Source organism: Tasmannia lanceolata, unplaced genomic scaffold (assembly GCF_043159265.1).
Source record: "Tasmannia lanceolata isolate RefF3 unplaced genomic scaffold, GAP_Taslan_0.1 ptg000037l, whole genome shotgun sequence".
NCBI classification, from domain to species: domain Eukaryota; kingdom Viridiplantae; phylum Streptophyta; class Magnoliopsida; order Canellales; family Winteraceae; genus Tasmannia; species Tasmannia lanceolata.
The window spans coordinates 23,616,639-23,639,622 of record NW_027518714.1 but is presented as its reverse complement, the minus strand read 5'-3'; the positions used below and the strand labels follow the sequence as shown (position 1 = coordinate 23,639,622).

Sequence of the window (22,984 nt, the reverse complement as noted above, 5' to 3'; positions counted from 1 at the left end):
ATTAGGTTGCAGAAAGGCCTAGGATTGGAACAATCAGACGATCTTCACCATTGGATTGATGTGATTTTGGGTCTTTGAATTTGGGTTGTTGCTAATTTTTAATTAGCCAGGGCTCCAATGAAAGGCTTGGATCATCCAAACAGTGTAAATTTTGTACTGTGATTCATCCATATGGTAACCCACTAAATCAATGGTCATGATCATCTTACATGCATATGACGTGTACGGTTAAGATGGTGCAAGGAGAAGCCCGCAATGACATAATTGATTGTAGAAAGCCGTTTAGATTGCACTTGTTCCAAACAAAACATAGCAAAATGGCCGGAGAAAACTTCAAACTCGAGAAAATGTGATGGGAAATGATACAATTTTCCTCTTTTTTTACTTGCACAGTCATAGATACATTAGAGGGGGCTGTCCCCAGTAGAAAAAGGGGGCAAATATATCACTTCCCAGACATGATATATACAGTAAGAAAGCATCAAAGTATCTCTACTTGCCTGGCAAAATAATGTGGTCGGTTAACAGGTACTAGTTTTAGTTCGTTTGAGATAGTCTATGGTAATAACGCTTTGGATCTCCTTGTGCTCCTCGTGAAGAGGAGATGGTTGGTCGGTTGCAATAGTTCCATTATATGTTCACGAGAAAGGCGGCTAAAGCCTTCTCACATCCATCAGGTATAGATTTTCAGGAAAGTTTTGCTCCACTTGCCTGGCAAAATACTATAAGAACTGTTTTACGTATAGCAGCTCAACATAAATGGACAATTTTTCAATCAGATGTGCTTTTAGGAGGGCGTGGGAGTGTTGATGTAGAATACTATATCCCATTTCATATTACCATGGGAAATGTTATCTCCCCTCCTCCCTAACCGCCCCCGCCCCCCCCCCCTCGTTAGTCTTTTCCTTAAAATGAAGTTATTTACAAAGAAGACACAAAAGGAGTGGATTCATAGTCATTTTTCAGAGGAATGAGGTTGTTGGGAGTCTTTGTCTGGGTTCTTTCCAGATCCATAGCAAGGGAAGTGCTCGGCCTTGAAGTTTGGGTTTACTTATTATGGATCTCATTCCAGAGGTTTTTGTAGAAAGCCGGTAGGAGAAATAAATTTAAATCAACCACAATAAATTTTGGAGAGTGATAAATCGACCCCCATATATCTTAAATTGACCCCCTATGTGTCTATCTCTCTCCTCTTTCTCTCTCTAACCCATAGGAGAGAGAAAGACACATAGGGGTCGATTTAAGATATGTGGGAGTCGATTTATCGGTGCCCTAAATTTTTACCTTTTTAAATATTCAATCATTTGGCTTGCAAGTCGAGTCAACTCGTATGAGGTTCTTTTTAATACTATGATGCAACTTACCTAAAGAAGTTTTTAAAAAAAATTAATTAATACCGATAGCAACAAAAAAGGCTATCGGTATCGGCACAACCATGTTTTGATAATGGGGTGATTTCTGTTGAAAACTTCTCTCCCAACTCTGTTGAAAAGTCTCTGTTGGACTATGGTGTTGAAAATTTATAATCTCAAAATTTTGATCTGGCAGGCATAGATTATTTTCCCCTTGCCCAGTCTCTGTCTTACATCACTGATCACCGTAGGGTATGACGTAGGATACTGTGTAGCCCGTTCCCGGCCTTCACGTCCCGCATTGGCTTGGCGTGTGTTGTGTTGGGAGTATTTGTGGATGTATGCGTTTTCTGTGAACTTGGGATCGGGATCCGAATTTCAAAGAAAAGAGAATCTCAGAGTCGCCATCTACGTTAGGGCCTAAAACCCGTAATTTACTCTGTTTTTACACTTGGTCTTGACAAAGATTTGACTAGGGGATATTAGGGGATATGGTTACATTCGGGGAAGGTGTTAGGCTCCCCTCATGCCTTGGTAAACCCGGTTTCTTGACTTTACCTGACAGTTTTGAAAAAAATTAGCAAAAACTTACTTTTTAACCTTTATTATAATTAAACGTATCCCTGTTTTGAATTTAAAAGAAAAAAAATGAAGTAATTGATTAGTATTACCAGAAATAGGGGTGTTTACTGCATGATTTAGGTCCTCAAGGGATTACTCCCGAATCATGTAGTGACTACCTCAATCTGGATAATATGATAAGTGAAAATAAAAAGGGGATTTTAGTTCCCTTCGTTTGTCCAACACCGTCGGAGCACTGGGCTCTCACCTCTCTCTCTTTATTCTATGGGAGGACCAGAGACAGAGTGGTGGGATGAGGAGAGGGAACAAAATTCTATTTACAAGAAGATAAGGATTTATGCTATATGGTTCAAGGCAAAAGGATCCTGAAACCCTATAGCTACCTGCTACCGAATTTTATAATTGAAATATAGAAAAATGGAAATTTTATGTAAATATACCTGACAGGTGGGTAGTATAGTTTCCAGAAATTCGGCAAAGAGTAACGGCGACTATAAGATTGTGTTGCTCTGAGTCTTCGGAAATTCGACATAATGCCAATGCCCAGAGATAGCAGGCTTCTAGAGTATTTCTTTCTCTACTTTCTCTCTTTAGTTGAAAAAGAAACGGAAAATGTTTTTGGGGAAGGCAAAAGCTAGGAAAAACAAGAGGTTTTTGGTTGATTTCTAATTTTGGATGGTTTATGAATCTGTTTTTTAACTTCTACTCCCTCCCTATTTATAGAAATCCGAGACTGAAAAAATGTCATGTCGGCAAAGAAATCGCAAATTTGTGATTTAAAATTGTAAATTACGGTTTTGCCACTGACAGAAATGTCACGTCGGCAACCAAATCGTGATTTACCATTTTTACTTGGAGTAAAAATCTCAAATCGCAATTTTGGGAAATCGCGAGAGGGGTATTTTGTCCGAAGCTTGGTTTTTGGGGGTTTTTGGAACTTCGACGGATCATAACTCTTTCGTTCGGACTCCAAATCGCGCACGATCAGATCTGTTGGACTCCTTGCTACAAGTAGAATTCAAGAAACCTAGTTTCATGCTTTGAATTGGTGTGTGTGTGTGTGTGTGTGTGTGTGTGTGTGTAATTTTTGTACATTTTTTACTCAAAGTTAAATTCCGATTAAATGCCGTGTAAAAATGGGCTTTTTGGTTGTGCTGTAGAACGTGGGTGCCGTTTAAAAACGAGCTTTTGGCTTTAACTTTGGATCAAATTTGGTTTTGGGAATTTTTTTCTGTTTTATAAACCAGAGAGAGATCGAGAAAAAGATCAGAGGTGCCATGGGCTCGTCATAAGAGTCATCCTCGTGAGAAACTATCATTAATACCAGCGTGACAAAATTGGGTGTCTAGAGATACTTAGTTGAATGGTCAGATTCAACATAGGTCATGACCAAAGCACTGAAAATACAATCCAAGGATTTTTTTTTTTATTAGGGTCCAATTGATAGATTGATGAGAAACATAACAGATTCTGAGACAGGCACAAGTGGATCCAACCCCAATTGGATCTATCAACATCCCTTTTATGACAAGAACTACAAAACAAAGCTGCTATGATGTATTTGTACTTAAAACGGTACATAAAGTTTTTTTACAAGCAATATTGGCAAGCATCTGTTAGATTAAAGTAGAATGATAATGAAAATTTGATTGTGAATCAGAGATCACTTAGGAATTATATCATACAACTTGTATTACATTTACCATGATACACCATTCTATGTGAATAACAAAAATCATTCATGAGTAATAATGTGTACATCAATTAACAGCTATAAAAATACATTCCCTCTTGTCACGCTCCGTACCGTATTCTTAGGCCTATGCCCGTAACAGCTGCCACAATGTCCGTAGAGTTACCCCCAGGAACACGCGCTAACAGTTCACAAATTTACTCTTATTAGAGTCACTTCAAAAGGGTACATCTTTCAGAGCATTTACTAACTAGTACGGAAGCTAAATTTACTTAATTAAAATAATATAACATCTCAAATACAAAAGTCATAATAAATCTTCTAAATACATCACCATCAAATCATCTCACCACGCCCTTGGCCCCTCTTCATTCCCTACAAGGGTCTCTGTCCACATGGAAGCGGGGCAGAGATGGAAGAGATCGAACACGAGAATAAGAAGCAATTTCATTGCCTTTTTTTATCATTTTGATGGAGAAAGTGGACAAAACATAGTCAAATTTCCCAATCGGAACTAGAGAATAAATGTAACAACCCAGATTTTAGAGGTCCCAAAACCCGACCTGTTAACTCACATAAAAAAATCTAGCAAAAATAAAACCAATATTAAAGAAACGTCCGCCATTACAATTTGTCTTAACAACATTTAATGAAAAATATGTAAGAAGACAATTCCTAAGATATAAGTAACACAAAACTAGAAATTGATACTAAGGAAACTAAACCATAAATCACTAAGGCATCGCTCCTTCGCTAATTCCCATCCTCGGTATGATCCACTTGAATGCAACCTGCATCCACATCTGTTTTTTTTTTTTTGTGTGAGAAATTAGCCGATCAACCAAGATCGATCGGGCGGGCTGGTTGGGAAGGGGTTATTAGCGGAGAAAGGAATCGCTGAACCACAGAAACTCAGCTGGAAAAAGAAAATTTTATGTCATTTAGAAGCATTTAAAAAAATAACATTACATTTAACACATGCTGCCACTTATTAAAATATAGAACATTGGAATCCTTACATCTTGCAATAGATATTCTTTTATTAGTTTCACTTAGAATGCCATGAGTCATGCATGCCATAGAACTTGCTTTCTTTTCTTTTCTGTTTTCCCTAATGCAATACAAGAATGTCATACCGTATCATAATCATCATAATATAACCCAATCCATCCGATTTACCGGTGTACGAAAGGGATGCCTAGTCCAACCGATTTACCGGAAGCGACTTAGGTGGACTCTGCGCAGGCCCTCATATCCTTGGTTTAAGGGTGCCACCCTAAGGACGCGGAATGCTCCCGCCCTTTTCATAGCTATATGGTATTCCATATTCTTGGTTTAAGGGTGCCGCCCTAAGGACACGGAATGAACCCGCCCTTTTCATAGCTATACGGTATTCCATATTCTTGGTTTTAGGGTGCCACGCTAAGGACGCAGAATGACCCCGCCCTTTTCATAGCTATATGGCATTCCGTAGTACGAAAATTAATTTGCTAAAATATGCAAATATGTTAAATACTTAAGATCTTGTATGATGCATAACCCTCAATGCGTACACATGCATCTTATCATTAATTTACTCATAAAAAAATATCTAACATTGAGGGGCAGATCCATATTAAAATAAAGAGGCCATTTTAACAAATATAAATGCATATACGTGCCAGTATCAAAACTAGTGTGGCGGGCTAAAATTGGCTATCTCAAAATTAAGGTTTATTCTAGAATAAGCTTTATCCTTAAATTTATGGTCATAGAATTCCCTTTTTTTTTTAATTTCTAAGCTAATGGAGGATAGGAACATCCTGAGGAAATGCATTTTTGGAGCACAACCTACTTATGTGGAGGCCCAACAAATGTACAGTTTGGATCATCTTATTGAGTAGGGTGTACTTGATACGGGCGTATCCATGCAGATTCTTTAGGAATTGGTTATCCCAAGTTGTAGTGCTGTTAGCTTTTATTTGTTATTAGCAAGTTTTTAGATAAGAATAAACTAGAGTGATTTTAGGAGTTTGTTTTGGCATATCACATTGGTTATTTATGTTATTGCTTTGAGGAGAAATAAAGATATCTTTAAGTCTGCAAATTTGTTCTCTCTTAGGAGGTTGACTTCCCTCGAAGAAGTCATGTTTTCTCAATAAACCAGTAGGCACATATCATTTGGTATAAGAGCAAACACCACGTCCCGTGTTTGAGTCACGTAAGGGGCGACCTGTGAAAAGGGCTACCTGGAAAAAAGGCCAGAGTGAAAGCAGTCACAGAGTGGGCCACCGAGGACGGCGGGTGCGGAAGCGTGGTGGTATGTTACAGTCCTAAGTGGGGCCCGCCTAGGTATGGGACTGGGTGGGGCCCGCCTAGGTATAGGATAAGTTTAAAGAGCCTTGCCTAACGCGTTCCATCAGCTCTGGAGCTTTTGGTGTATCAGTAAGGTACCTAACATTGATGATATATGTGCCTACTGGTTTATTGAGAAAACATGACTTCTTCGAGGGAAGTCAACCTCCTAAGAGAGAATAAATTTGCAGACTCAAAGATATCTTTATTTCTTCTCAAATCAGTAACTTAAATAAACAACGTGATATGCCAAAACAAACTCCTAAAATCACTCTAGTTTATTCTTATCTAAAGAGTTTATTCTTATCTAAAGACTTGCTAATAACAAATAAAAGCTAACAACACTACATCTTGGGATAACCAATTCCTAAAGAATTTGCAAGGATACGGCCGTATCATTCTTCCCTCCATCAAGCAACCTTGTCCTCAAGGTTGCAATATGGAACTTCTCCTTAAGGTTGTGAAAACTTTCCCAAGTTGTGTCTTCACGACCAGCTCCTTTCCACTGCACTAACACTTCTGATACTGCTCTATTGCCTCTTTTGACAACCCGTCGGTCTATGATTGCTGCAGGTTCTGGCTGAACGCATCCTTCTTGAGTGACTGGCAGAAGTTGCAATTGAGGGAGGATATGTTGGCCCAACTTCTTCTAAAGGCAAGAGACATGGAAGACAGGATGTATTCTGGCCTCTTTCGGGAGTTCCAACTTATAAGCAACATTTCCAATCCTCTGTAGCACCTTGTAGGGCCCATAATACCTGGGAGAGAGTTTGAGAACCTTTCGCAATGCTGCTGAATGTTGACGATATGGTGTAAGGCGTAGGTAAACCCAGTCTCCAATAGTAAACTCTCTCTCGGTTCAATGCCTATCTGCCAACATCTTCATTCTGTCTTGGGCAGCTTGCAAGTTTTCTCTTAAAAGCTTGGCAATTTGTTCTCTAGACCTCAAGACTTCCTCCACAGCTGGCACCTTAGTAGTTCCTTTAACATAAGTAAGCAACCGTGGTGGCGGGGAGCCATAAACGGCTTCATACGGGGTCATGCCTGCAGAAGAATGTGAATTGGTGTTGTAACACCACTCGGCCAAAGGAACCCACTTTGCCCAGTCACGAGGTCTTTCCCCTGTAAAACATCGAAGGTAATTTTCAAGGCATCGGTTAACAACTGATGTCTGGCCGTCAGATTGTAGATGGTAGGCTGAAGTATGGTTCAATTGGACCCCTTGTAACTTAAAAAGTTCTGTCCAGAAGTTGCTCAAACAGATGGGGTCTCGATCACTTACAATTGAAGTGGGCATCCCATGCAATTTGAAAATATTATCCATAAATAATTGAGCAATAGAGACAACTGAGTATGGGTGAGCTAAACAGATAAAATGAGCATATTGGGAGAGCCTATCCACCACTACCATGAGCACGTTCTTACCTTGAGAGGCTGGCAACCCTTCAATAAAGTCCATTGATATTTCTGACCAGATTCGTGAAGGTATTGGTAGTGGTTGTAGAAGTCTTGCAGGAGCCACATTTTCAGCTTTATTTCTTTGGCAAACATCACATTCCCGGATGAAAGTTCTGACAAAACTTCTCATTCCTTCCCACTTGAAGTCATTTTGAACTCGATGAAGAGTTTTGTGGAAACCGGCATGACCGGCCATAGGGCTCTCATGCAAGTGTTTTAGAATCTTATGTCGAAGGGGAGAGTAAGGTCCAATGCAAAAACGCCCTTTGTAGAAAAGAACTCCATCATGATCAGTGTACTTGGTTTGATCGAGTTGTCCACACTTAAACTGTTCCATCTTGGATTGGAGGTCAGAATCAGTTGCATACTCATCTTTTACATCGTTAAACCAAGTTGAGACTGGATGTGAAATGGCCATTATGGCATTAAATTCCTCTAGCCGAGAAAGAGCATCTGCTGCTTGGTTCGCCCTCCCAGCTTGGTACTCGACTTGAAAATCATAACCCAACAGCTTGGTAAGCCATTTTTGTTGTGACGGGGTTCCCACTTTCTGTTCTAGGAGAAATTGAAAATCCGATATAGGGGGTCCCAAGTTGAATTAGAAATGGCAACTATGAGGAGGGAGAATACGGTTGTTTAAGAAAACTAGAATTTACCAATTTGAAAAACTTAAACCGATTAAGAGATCAAAAACAATATTTTAAGCATACAAGTTAAATCTAATGGTGCAATGCAAATGAAAGAGCAAAGAGATAGAAAGAGTGCACCCGAGATTTAAAGTGGTTCGGTTCTCAAACTCGAGGCCTACTCCACTCCACCAACCAAACCCGTTGATGGCTTCACTATTTGATCTTCTTAACCTTGGCGAAGATCGGTGCCAATTACAATTGCTTTAACCTTGGTGGCAATCCTCACCACGGAGAAAAAAGGGCTCCGCTTCTCCGAATACTCGCCCGAATACAAATCTTGAAAGATGAAAGAAAGAACTAAAAGATCCCTTCACAAGGGTTACAAAAGATGTACAATTGAGAGCCTATGATCCAAATCCTAGAGTTGGTGATGAGAGGCACAATTGAAGCTTGATTCACTCTTGGGTATTCAAATGAAGTTTAATGGTGTTAGGATTGATCTTTTGTATGTTTAGAACACCCATATTTATAGGAAAAACAAAATATGACCGTTCAGTGGCATTACGGTAATTCCAGCAAAATTCCAAACGGCTCTTTTTCAGACCGTTGGTGTGTTCTCGGAGTTCCGAGAAAAAATCTCGGAGTTCCGAGAAGCCTCACAGAAATTGGAAAAAGTCTACTGGACCATTTCTCGGAGTTCCGAGAATAATTCTCGGAGTTCCGAGAATTCTCGGAGTTCCGAGAAAACCTCTCGGAGTTCCGAGAAGCCTATGCAGAGCAGATTTTCAATTCTGTTTTTGGGCTTCCTGTTCTCAATCAAGATGGGATTGCTATGAGGGTTCCAAGGTGTTGGAACTCCACAAGTACAATCACTTGTTTATTTAGGGTGTGTGAGATTACTTTAATTATGCCTCTAAAAACCTAATCTAGGTTTGGATCAATTACATTAAAAAATGGTCTTCAATATTAATTTCTTCATGTCTTCAAGTCTTCATGACTTCTTGCTTGATGACTTTGGCCTTCCAATTAGTGGTCCAATGTGGGCTTCTTGGCCTTCAATCCAAGCATCCTTGATCTTACTTTATCAAGATCTACAACTTAGATAAACAAACACATTAGTGATAAATGATCACTTGTGTATTGGAATCATCAAAACAAGATGGGAATGCCAAGGTAAAAACCATTGGGCTTACAATCTCCCCCTTTTTGATGATGACAAGCACAAGAGATTTACAAATCAAAGCATATACTCTTTTCACATTTTTCTTACACTAGAGACTTTACTCTAGATTCTTCTCCCCCTTTGTCATCAACAAAAAGAAGGGGTAAGAAAAACAAGGGTTTAAAATTTACAATTTTAAAGCTCCCCCTTTTTCAAAGAAAAATTCAATTTTAACTCCCCCTAGTTAAAATAATTTTACAATACAAGAGGGGTTATCAAACAAAACATACAAATGAAATATATTCAATTTTAAGTTCAAAAACCCCTAATCTACACAATATGATTATCATCATATGGGGGTTTTGGGAACCCAAGATTTCTTGGTCCCACATCTAGCCCTACTCTTGGATGCACATTGGAATTGGTAATGACCATTCATTCCACAAAAATGGCATCTAACAAGAGGGTTAGATACACTAGTCCTATCATAATAAGCATGTTGAGGTCTAAGACTAGTTTTACTTAGGATTATGTCAATTATTTTATTTCCATTTAGAAATCCATGTAAACATAATCTAAGTCTTTCATTTTCATTATGAAGATGGGATGTTTGAACTAAAAGCTCATTTCTTTCATCTTCATAAGAGTTGGAGGAGCTTGCCATATTTTGAAATTTTAAAAGTTGGCAAGTTTTCTCATCCAAGCTACCCTTAAGGGTATTAATCTCAAGTTTATGATTTTCAAGTGTAACTTGTTCTTGAGATATGGAAGAAGATAAATCACTTTTCAAAAATTCAAGTTCTTTTTCTAACTTTAAAATGGATTTTTTAAGAACTTTGTTTTTGGAAATTTGGGTATGCAAGGTTTCACATAATTCATCATAAGGTATACTATCACTTTTACTACTAGATGAAGAATATGAGGGGTTAGAGTTTACCTCAACTTCATGGGTGATTGTCATGAAGCAAATATCATCTTTTTTATTTTCTTCCCCTTCACTTGAGCTTTTGCCCGATGTACTTAACGCATCCCAACCGGCGGCAAGAGCCTTATGCTTCTTCCAATCCTTCTTACCCTTGTACTTAGAGGAAGTAGATTTTAGAAGTGGACAATCCGGTCTTTTGTGTCCAATCTTCTTGCAATTGAAGCATCTTAAGGCTCTTTCAACATCACTTTCCTCTTTCTTCTTCTTATCTTTCTTATGCTTCTTTCTCCACAAGCTCTTGAATATTCGTAAAGCTTCTTCTTCGTCACTATCCGCTTCACTTGATGAGTCTTCCTTGGAAGCCTTGAGTGCTAGGGATCTAAATTCCCTCTCCTTCTCCTTTGGCTTCTTTTCCTCTTGTCGGCTAGTAAGGAGCATCTCATGGGTGATGAGAGATCCTACAAGCTCCTCTATGGTTAGAGTCTTGAGATTTTTTGACTCTTGAATCGCGGTCACCTTTGGATCCCAATGGGGAGGAAGAGACCTAAGTAACTTACTCACAAGCTCATCGTTAGGATAAGATTTACCAAGATTAGCTAGTTCGTTAGAAATAATAGAAAAACGAGTATACATTTCCGAAATACTCTCGTTTGGACTCATTCTAAACATTTCATACTTGCTCTTTAACAAGTTTATTTTGGAATCCTTGACTTGTGATGTTCCCTCATGGGTAGTTGCAAGGGTATCCCAAATAGTCTTGGCGGAATCAAAAAGAGCAACTCTATTAAACTCCTCGGTAGCTAAGGCACAAAACAATGAATTTATTGCTTTGTAGTTCAAATTAGCTTGCCTTTTCTCTACCACATTCCATTCTTCAAAAGGATTGGAAGGTACATTGTATCCATTTTCAACAATGTACCAAAGTTCCACATCTATCGAAAGAAGATAGATGCGCATCCTTGTTTTCCAATGTCCATAGTTTGACCCATTGAAGAAAGGAGGTCTAGTTGTGGAATGGCCTTCCGGAAGTCCGGTTCCAATTTGGTGTGCCATTTCACAATTAGAAGTTGCCAAATAAAATCTTTCCCTAGTTAGATTTTGAAATAACTTTTACAAAAATTTTAAAATCTTTTAAGAGCCAAGGCTCTGATACCAAGTGAAAATCCGATATAGGGGGTCCCAAGTTGAATTAGAAATGGCAACTATGAGGGAGAATACGGTTGTTTAAGAAAACTAGAATTTACCAATTTGAAAAACTTAAACCGATTAAGAGATCAAAAACAATATTTTAAGCATACAAGTTAAATCTAATGGTGCAATGCAAATGAAAGAGCAAAGAGATAGAAAGAGTGCACCCGAGATTTAAAGTGGTTCGGTCCTCAAACTCGAGGCCTACTCCACTCCACCAACCAAACCCGTTGATGGCTTCACTATTTGATCTTCTTAACCTTGGCGAAGATCGGTGCCAATTACAATTGCTTTAACCTTGGTGGCAATCCTCACCACGGAGAAAAAAGGGCTCCGCTTCTCCGAATACTCGCCCGAATACAAATCTTGAAAGATGAAAGAAAGAACTAAAAGATCCCTTCACAAGGGTTACAAAAGATGTACAATTGAGAGCCTATGATCCAAATCCTAGAGTTGGTGATGAGAGGCACAATTGAAGCTTGATTCACTCTTGGGTATTCAAATGAAGTTTAATGGTGTTAGGATTGATCTTTTGTATGTTTAGAACACCCATATTTATAGGAAAAACAAAATATGACCGTTCAGTGGCATTACGGTAATTCCAGCAAAATTCCAAACGGCTCTTTTTCAGACCGTTGGTGTGTTCTCGGAGTTCCGAGAAAAAATCTCGGAGTTCCGAGAAGCCTCACAGAAATTGGAAAAAGTCTACTGGACCATTTCTCGGAGTTCCGAGAATAATTCTCGGAGTTCCGAGAATTCTCGGAGTTCCGAGAAAACCTCTCGGAGTTCCGAGAAGCCTATGCAGAGCAGATTTTCAATTCTGTTTTTGGGCTTCCTGTTCTCAATCAAGATGGGATTGCTATGAGGGTTCCAAGGTGTTGGAACTCCACAAGTACAATCACTTGTTTATTTAGGGTGTGTGAGATTACTTTAATTATGCCTCTAAAAACCTAATCTAGGTTTGGATCAATTACATTAAAAAATGGTCTTCAATATTAATTTCTTCATGTCTTCAAGTCTTCATGACTTCTTGCTTGATGACTTTGGCCTTCCAATTAGTGGTCCAATGTGGGCTTCTTGGCCTTCAATCCAAGCATCCTTGATCTTACTTTATCAAGATCTACAACTTAGATAAACAAACACATTAGTGATAAATGATCACTTGTGTATTGGAATCATCAAAACAAGATGGGAATGCCAAGGTAAAAACCATTGGGCTTACAGAAATTTTAGTGATTGTTGATCTTTCTTGATTGTAAACTTTCGCCCAAGGATGTAGGGACGCCATTTCTGTACAGCAAGAACAAGTGCCAGCAACTCCTCATAAGTTGATAAATGCATGCTTTTGCCTTTAAGGGCCTGACTGAAATAGGCCAAGGGACGCCCTCCTTGTGCTAACACGACACCTACACCTCTTCCGGATGCATCGCACTCGATGAGAAAGGGCTTGGAAAAATCTGGTAATGCTAAGACAGGCGGAGTTGTCATCACTTTCTTTAACTGTTGAAAAGTCGTTGTCGCTTCTTCTAACCAGTGAAAAGAGTCTTTCTGAAGCATCTTTGTCACGGGGCCAACTATTTTTCCATAGTCTTTGATAAATTTTCGATAGTAGCCAGTGAGACCGAGAAATCCACGTAACCCCTTAATGGTCGTTGGCTTCGGACATTTGAGCATACATTCAATTTTTGAAGGGTTAGCAAGTACCCCTTGGCTGGAAATCAGGTGTCCCAAATACTCAATCTCTTCCTGCCCAAAATGACATTTGTTTTCCTTTGCAAAAAATTTGTGGGACCACAAAAGATTAAATACCACCCGTAAATGTTTTAAATGTTCATCCCATCCTCTACTATAAACCAAAATATCGTCGAAAAATACTAGAACAAACTTACGGAGATATGGCCGAAATACCTCATTCATGATGCCTTGAAAGGTTGATGGAGCATTATTGAGGCTGAAGGGCATTACGAGAAATTCATAATTATCGTCATGAGTCCTGAAGGCCGTTTTACTTACATCCCTCGGGTGTACTCTGATTTGGTGATAGCCGGATCATAGATCAAGTTTTGAGAAGAGGTTTGCTCCGTGAAGCTCATCCAGAAGTTCATCAATAACGGGTATAGGATACTAGTCCTTAACTGTCACGGCATTTAAAGCTTGATAGTCAACACACAAGCGCCAACTCCCATCATTTTTCTTCACTAATAAGACTGGGGATGAAAAGGGACTTTGGCTAGGGTGTATGATGCCTGAATCCAACATTTCTTTCACCAATCTTTCAATTTCCCTCTTTTGGTAATGGGGATATCGATAAGGGCGAACACTGACTGGATGGGCCCCTTCGATGAGGGGTATCTTATGATCCTGTTGCCGAGGTGGCGGTAGGCTGCAAGGTATTTGAAAAATATCCTTGAATTCTTGCAACAGTTGGAGAAGATGTGGATCCCTTGGCCTGGGACTAGGTTTGGCTTCTAAGTTGTCTAGTTGTAATAGGATTCCACCTTGTCTTTCTCGTAGAGTAGCATTTTTTAGTCCCACCTCATCCGTAACAGCTAGTTCTTTAGTTGTTTCCCCTTGGAAAGTATGATGCTTCCCATGTAGAAAAAACTGCATTCTTAGATTAGGAAAATCCCAAGTAATTGGGCCAAGGGTGCGAAGCCATTGAGCACCAAGAACAGCATCACACCCACCGAGAGGAAGAAGATAAAAGTCGACTATTATAGGGAGACCATGTATAGTAATAGAAACTCCTTCACAACGACCTTGACTGTATAATTTATCCCCATTTGCTACTGTAACCTCAAACTTGTTACATGGTGAGATGTAAAGCCTCCCTTTCCTGACTGCTAGGGGATCTAAAAAATTGTGGGTGCTGCCACTATCCACAAGTATTACTAGTTGTTGTTGATCCAACCTCCGTTTTAATCGCATGGTTTGAGGGGTAGTGGATCCTGCAATGGCAAGTAGGGAGATTTTGGGAGTCTCACAAGCAACATTTTGGTCATGTCTTCGTTAACAACAACCTCTTCATCGTTTTCATCATGTTGTTCTTCTGGCTCGATATAATCTTCGCCATTCAGTAACTATAGCTTTTGATTCTTGCAACGATGCGCAGGAGAGTATTTCTCATCGCAATTATAACATAACCCCCGCTCCCTTCTTTCCTTCATCTCTGCTAGCGTTAATCTTTCGATTGGAAGGTAAGAAGATCGGTTGGTGGAAGTATTGTTGAAAAATCTTGAGGTTGCTGCTTGGCCTGTTACTTGAGCTCGAGCCACCTCGGGCCTCATTTGTCGTCGATGGAGCATCACTCGACGTTCATACATCCTTGCGAGTCCAGTGGCAGCCCCCATGGTGAGCGGTCTAGCGGTTTGTACATCTATAGATATGTCCTCCTTTAAGCCACTCACAAAACAAGAGATCATGAATGAATCGTCCAATCCCTTAGTCTGATTCGCATGTTCCTCAAACTGAGATTGATAGTCTTCTACCATGGTTTTTTGAAAGAGCTTGGTTAGCCCTGCCACCAGGTTGTCATATTGAGTTGGTCCAAACCGAGTTTGCACCTCCTTGGTAAAAACCTCCCAACTAGTGAGGGCAGATGATTGTTCCATCCAGCGAAACCATTGAATAGCCTTGCCCTCCATGTGAAAGGGGGCAATAAGAAGACGTGTTTGAGTGGTCTGATTGTAGGTAAAAAATTGCTTTGGGGATCGGTCCCATCGAAACGGGGAAACTCTAATCGAGTTATTCGTGTGTGGATTGCCCCATACGACTCAACAGTACGGGTCTCACGATTTCCAAAATTTTCAGAAGAACAGTCTCCTCTTACCCGATTTGTCTCCTGGGTAAGTGGATCTACATTGGCTAACCTTACCCTATTTACTTCTTGGCTGAGTTGATCTACGCTGGCTTGAATGGTTGTTAGTTGTTTGAGCACCTCTCCCAAGACCTGGTTGGTGGATCAATTTTCCTCACGGAGCTTGATCTGATCCTCCTTTAACAAGCTCACGGCTTCCGTTAGCTGCGTAACGCGGGTACCCTCAGCCATCAGGAGTTGGCTCTGATACCAGATGTTAGGTACCTTACCGATACGCCAAAAGCTCCAGAGCTGATGGAACGCGTTATGCAAGGCCCTTTAAACCTGTCCCATACCAGGCTGGGTCCCACCCAATCCCATACCTAGGCGGGCCCCCACTTAGGACCGTAACAGTACTGTACTACTGAAAACATCCCGGTGAAGACTATGCACAACGAAAGGTTTTGATGAGGCAAATACGATGAATTAAGTGGAAAATCTGCTGTGGGTATTTCACTTGCCAAGTGATGGGGTATTTTCATTTGTGAAAATTTACTCCAATCAAGTGACATTATTTGCCAAAGGTTAAGCTAGAGGATACTTTCAGGGCATGTTAACAAACTAAAGACCTTTGTTTTAAAGCTAGATCAAGAACCTGGTGGGAATGTGGCTATTGAACAGGACAAGGGTTGAAGACAAGATATCCTATAAGCCCCACTTTACATATTAGAGTTGGCTTCTAAATCTAGGCTCAGGCAATGATAAATTATGGTTGCATCATGGGATGCAGTTATCTTCAATCAAAACCAACTACGTGAGAAATTTAAAATGGCAAATGTACACATTATATTCTGAGTCTACAATCAGATATAAGGATAGTTTATGAACTCTTATGATCCAAGGTGTTTCCAATGTCTCTGGCTGTTCGAACAAAACCCCAATAATAACATAGCATTACGTTACAAAATAGGAAGCATTTCTCAGTGCAGTCAATTCGACCAACTCAACTTTTGATAGTAACTTTTTGTACCACACTTGACTAACATGAAATTTACTATTAATAACATGCTCTTAAAATGATATAAAAGTATAAATTTCCACATACCCCATTTTCTTCCTCTTTTCTTCTTTTATCTTCTCCCTTTTTTCCAAATGAACTGGTTGTAGCTTCTTCTTTTTCTTTCTTGCTAAATGAAATTAATAGGCTTTAATTCTTTTGCTTGGATTACAATACAAATCAGTTTCTTTAAATTTGGAATCCTAAGAGGTATAGGACTCTTAATAGCCAATAGAAAGAAAGCTATTGTAACTACACACCCATCTAGAGAAAGTTTAGGAGAAAATTTCTGTAACTTTCCACCTAGCAAGAGTAGTGAGCCACGTCTAACATCTATAACAATTTTGCCTTGGACGTGCCTCTCTCTCTCTCTCTCTCTCTAATATGAGATTTAACGTGTGGGGACTAAGAAATACACGAGCATGGAAATATATCTCTAAGTAGATCACAACCTATACAGTCCTACCTACTTGGATAACTGTCCAACAAGTGAGTTTTATTAACCTCACTCTTCTCCATCCAGCCCACCTAAAATAACTTACTAATCTTTATCACTTCACCTCTATAAAAAATCCTGTAACCGTAACTGTTTGTCAACTCTTGTTATGAGGGATACATGTAACGTAGTAATGCAGTGTTTCAAATAGTATCCAAGATACACCAAACAACCAAAACTCATCCCAACCATTAGTTGACCGAATCCATATACATGAGAAAAAGCTTCATAAAACTGATTGCAACACAACCGTGAGCTCAATTTAGATGCCCCAATAAATATAAAATATCAATATGGGACCCAAATGAGTGGATATGATACCTCCCCAATTGACAATAATAATGATAATAATAATATAACTAGTACTCCTAGCCTATGATATGCAAGGGTGTAAAACAGTTGGCTCCATCTTATTGAGACATGGGCTGTAAAATGATTGGCCTACCCTAAAGCATAGGTTTGGGTAGATATGGTGGGTCCCACCATAGGTGTACAATGGAGGGGCCCATCAAAAATCAACTTTGGCCATAAGATAAAATCCCATTAAAACACTAATATTATTACTAATAATAAATATTATTATTTAGATCAAACAAAAGTCAGACTCTTCTAGAATCGACAATAGCCGTTGATCTTGGTTGATCAAAATAAAATTTCTACACCACTAAACTTAGGATTCCCAACTTAACCTCTTTCCCAACTAGTGAGGGAATTGACCTGGACCGTCAATCTAATAGGCACAACGCTCACATGATCTTGGGACGACCGACATTTTAATAGTAGTTATCGATTGGATCAAAGATCTTGATTATCATATTGGTGATCTGAGGATTCTGGTTATATATGTATAACACACAAGGCACATATAGCTTGTGTGTTATATATGTATAACACATAAGGCACACAAGGCACTTGTGTGTTATATATGTAGTTGTCGCTTGTGCACTTGTGTGTTATATATGTGGTTGTCGCTTATATATAACACACAAGGTACACAAGGCACTTGTGTAGTTGTCGCTTGTCGCTTGAGTGTTATATATGTATAACACACAAGGCACATATAGCTTATCATGGTTAAGATGTTGGCTAGAAGTCAAAGTAATTAGATGTTTTAATTAAAGGTGAGTGTACACTCTCCATCTTACTAGGTAAGAGGACTAAGAGTACCAATTGAGTGATTTTTAACTTTAGGTTTACCATCTTTACCATGTACCTAATAGCATACACGGGGAAATAACTATAGATAATATAGATTTTCAACTAAGCTTAAATCTACAGAACTTAGACATTATAAGAGGGATCAATATAATCCCATGTCTAAGAGAGACATACATGGCTCATACAAATGAGAGCATTCATGGATAGTCTACCATGTTTGGACACAAGGATCATGGTCCAAACATCTATGCCTACATCCACAAACCACTATATAAAAGATAGGGCATTTAAGCACAAAGTGCAAGAGCCCATGGAAAACCAAAATGTGTGGGATACAAGTGTTCCCATTACAATGTGTTACATGATAACCACTACAATGAGTAGCTGCCCAAACAATGATACTAGATTCTTATGATATTTTCAATTTTACTCAATTCAGTTTTATACATTGAATCTAGACTCATTTTCAATTATCTACAATGAAAATATCCAAGGATTTCAAGAGAATATCAAGTGATAAACACCTTCGACACATGCATTCCAAAATGAACTACTATGACTAAATAGTTTTATCTTAGTCATGAAAGGATATTCATTTTGAGCCTTTTTTTTAATACATCAATTTAACACATCAAGATTTCTTATGCACTTAATGATAATCATTAAGCATATAAGAATGAGTTTGAAGGACAACTAGGTGCATAGTAATAAACATACTTACTCACCTAGGACATAAGAGATGTCTAAGAAAGGATTTTAGTGAATTTCCTTAGACATGGCTTTTAGCACTCAATTTTGCTAGAAATGATATTCTACCTAAGTTGAATATACCAAGATTTAGCAAATGCCAAAATTGTCCTCTATAGTCAAGAATGAAAGGAATGAACTTGAAGGATCAATTTGAAGTCAAGGGCAAAAATTGTGGTTGATTTTCATAAAAAGCACATATATGGTTTTCACATTGAGTTTTCTATTGTTGATTTACTTTGTGGATGCGAAGTACACAAGTTATGTTTTGCACTTAGATAGGCTATTCAATAAGGCACAAAAATATAGTCTAAGATAAAATATATCATTAAATAACCTTTTAGACTATAGAAAGAAAAAGATTGTATCATTTAAGAAGAATGAGCAAAGGTACATTCTATTAAGAACCATGTATAATAATGTCTATCTAAGCTCAAAATTAAAAAGATATATCATTAAGCTCATGAAAACTAGATACAAGAAGTATTAAATGAATTAAGATATCTAGTATGAATGTGAATGATATGAACATTTAGCATAGTCCCTAAACTAACTCATTCACTAATTATCTTAGAGGGATTCTTTGGGACCAAATCCCTTTGGTTCCATCCAAGTTTGTTTGTGGGAGTGTACCTTTTCTTATCCAAACAAACTTGTTAGATTTCAAAATTCTAAGCTTACACTGAGAATTGTGATGTCCAAATCTACCACAATAATTACATGAGTAATGATTGGTAAATGAGGAACAACTAGAATCACAAGACTCTGAATATGTTTATCTTTTTCTTCATTAAGTCTTTGATTCTTAATGGAGAGTTCTTCATTTTCACAAACATGTTTATGTTTTTCATTTGAAACAATGTTTGTGTTTCAAGGCTTTCAATTTCTTTCTCAAAGGCATTGTATCTATGAAATAAGTTAACATTTGTATTTATCAAAAATATACTTAGTTGACTTAATTTCTCATTTCTTTTCAAATTTTTATTCATTTCCAATTTCAGATTTTCAATTTGAATTTGCAAATCGGAAATAGAATATTTGAAAGAATTTTCATATGCAAAAGATTTTTGTAAGGTCTCTTTTTGACAAGAAATTTTATCATTTGAAAAGAGACAAAAAAATTTCTCAAAAGTGTTTTCTAATGAAATCCAAATATCTTTTGCATTGATGCAATTTGAAACATTGTCGAAAATATTTGGAGTTAAACCACAACACAATAAAATCATTGCCTTTGAGTTCAAGGAAAATAATTTCATATCACCTTCAGTGCATTTCCTTGAAAAAGAAATTCTCTCTTTAATGACTTCTAAAATGTCATTATCTATGGATTTGAGATAGGCAAGCATTTGTACTTTCCAAGCTCTAATATTCGTTCCATCAAAGAATGGAGAAATTAGAGCGGATTGGCCTCTCTCGAAATCCATTTGGATTGTCACTGATCTTTTCTCTTGTAGATTTTGAAATTTAAAAATCTCTTTAAGAGCCTATTCTCTGATGCCAAATGAAATACAAGAGTGACAACCCAAGAGGGGGGTGAATTGGTCAATTAGAAATTTTAGGCCTAATTAGAGGAAGATTAAAAATTAATCCTTTAATTAAGCACTAATTAGTCTAGTCCTTGTTCAAATAAGCATATTAATGAAATATAGGGTTTAGATATTCTAATCATGCACATTAGCTAACCCTTGTTCAAAAAGATATTATAATGCAATTAGGGTTTATACATTTAACTCAAATGCATTTACTAACCCTTGTTCCATTAAAAACATAGACAAGTAGGGTTAGAAATTACCAATCACCACACGTGCAAGAGAGAGAGTGAGAGAGAAGAGACATCCACAAGAAACACGAGATTTTTATAGTGGTTCGGTCTATCACAATACCTACTCCACTCTTCCAAGTTTTCCTCCTTGGATGCTCTACTAAAGTTGGGATTCTTGAATGGCGAATCGTTAAGCTGTACACCACAACTTCTCCACCTCCAAAGGGCACACACCCTTTCTGCACGAAGCCTTATCGACACTCCCTCTTACATGATTCACCTTTCTTAACGGGCCGAATTGGAGACCATCATCTTCACTTTTCTTAACGGGCCGAAAAGAAGACCCCCATCTTCACTTTTCTTAACGGGCCGAAGAGGAGACCCTTAATGAAGAACAAATAAAAATGAAAAACACTCAATGCCTCTTGATAGGCGGATTACAAAGTTTAAGCTCACAATCACTCCCAAGAAATAAGCAAAAGAAAGCCCTATGGAGTCCCTCTTGATAGGATGGAGAAATACAAGCTCAAAGAGGTTTTATCTTTTGATTTCAAAGTTTAAACTCAAAGAGAAATGGGATTTGATCTTTCTCAAATGTTCAAAAGCTTGTTTAGTTAGGTTTTTATAGTGTATATATAGTGTATTTGAAAATATGGCCGTTTGGGATAGAACGGTAAATAACTGGGTTGAAAAAGTGAACCTGCAAAAGCCCCAACGGCTAGTTTGCCCAACTGTCGCGGTCGACCGAGCCATCGCGGTTGCCCGCCCCTATCTGGTGCCCCTTTTTAATTTTCAAGTTTCTACCGTCGCGGTCGACCGGCCCCATGGCGGTCGCCCGACGAGGGCTACCTGTTTGCTCAAAAATTTAAGCTCAAAACCTATGTCGGTCGACCGACCCACGGCGGTCGCCCGCCCAAACCAATGACGGAGTGTTCCTGACTTTTCAGGAACACCTCCGGGGTAGCCTAGCTCACCCCGGTCAACCGGCCCTATTTGAAAATTCATTCTAACTTTAAAAACTTAGGGATTTGGGCCATGGTCTTTGGGCATAAGTCCTAGGTTTTCAAACACATTTTTGGGTGTGTGTATGATTTTTAAAGATGTAAAATGTTAAGTATGAAAACCATTTGAAAACCTTTTGAAAGTGCATTTAAACATAAAATCAAGAGGACTCTAAATACATTCTAAAATGAATACCATGAGTCTTCTTGGAATGTATCTGCTCATTTGCACTTCCTTGGACTTCTTCGGCTTGAGTGAACATCTTCAATTTGATTCGGCTCTCGTGACTTCTTCCAATCTTCAATGCATATTGTAAAGTACATGAGGTGTCACCATGGCATTTTCAACTCCAAGATCGTCCTTCTTGACACTTACTTAGGAACTTGTGGGATCTTCATGTTGAGCTTTTTGACTTAAGCATCTTCAAATGAGGATGTATCCAATGTAAGTGCAAGCTCTTGGTTCCTTTGATCCTTGATCCACAAGTCATGTGTTGAGAAGAGCTGTGTAATGGCGATTATGACATGAAAATCCTATTAAGAACACAACACTCCAAAGCAACACATTAGTTTATAAATGCTAATCAATTTAGTTTGCTAGCATCAAAACAAGAAGGTAAGGTAAATGATTAGACCCATGGGAATCCTCGGGCTTACATTCTCCCCCTTTTTTATGATGGTAAACAAATTGATTAGGGAGGCAGGAGATATTAAACAAATATATGAATAAGCATTAAATACTATAAACAATGAAGCAATGCTCCCCCCTCACTATATGCACAAGTGTAATGCATGAATGTAATGCATAGGGTGCATACAAAATATGGACTACCTAATCAATTCTCAAAACTCTTCCCCTTTTGGCAGCAACAAAAAGGTAGGGATATGCAAGTGAAAGTGAAAGTGGGGTGTCAAGATGTATGATAGCTTATATAAGCTATATATATGGTATATGATTGTGGACCCCGATCCTGAGGAGGCGGCGAGATAACGGGCCCCCCGTCGGTCCTTTGGATCATCCACATGAAAGAGAGCTCTACCAAGGAACTCTCAAAACAATTGCCACCCTCACAGCATAGCACGAGTGGCGATAAATGAAAGAGATACCTCTTCATCCGGAGCCAGGGCTCGAAACCAAGATGTACCTAAAATAACTCAGTCGCCATCCATGGATAGGCCATGGAACCCCAAAAACAAATCCTCTGAGCAATGGATAACCTGAAATATATATGGGTTCGTGCCTGATTTTGGATGAGGAAGATCCGAAGAGCATCTCAATCTGTCCGAGTGCGAGCACTTGGTCTCTTATGCCATTTATCTATTAGCTTTGAAGAGTTTTGGGCGAAAATCAGGTGAAACGGGAACAACTATCCCCGAGCGAACGTCTACCTAAATATGCATGACCCGGGGATAATAAGCAAATACAAAAATAAATAAGAGAAATGTCACCTAATCATAGTTATGAGTGTCATGCCTAATGGGTGTCTAAGTTCTGGTGGGCAAACACATGCATGTTACAGCTAAAGGTATAAGATATGTACAGGAAAGTAAGAAAACACAACAAAAGATACAACACGACTCGATACCACACACGACACAACACAACAAACCCGAAAACTCTAAACGTTTTCGCCCGATTCTTTG

At 38.7% G+C, this 22,984-nt stretch overlaps 1 protein-coding gene across 1 annotated transcript; it reads right to left on the bottom strand.

The window, feature by feature from the left end:
* Positions 1-12,541: 12,541 nt before the first annotated feature.
* LOC143861325 (putative mitochondrial protein AtMg00860) lies at positions 12,542-13,285 on the bottom strand. The gene has a single exon (XM_077372263.1). The coding sequence runs from the start codon at positions 13,283-13,285 to the stop codon at positions 12,542-12,544; it is 744 nt and encodes a 247-aa protein (XP_077228378.1).
* Between the last annotated feature and the right edge of the window lie 9,699 nt (positions 13,286-22,984).

Coding starts and splice junctions, on each gene's coding strand:
- LOC143861325 (XM_077372263.1), bottom strand. CDS start 13,285: ATGCCCTTCAGCCTCAATAATGCTCCATCAACCTTTCAAGGCATCATG.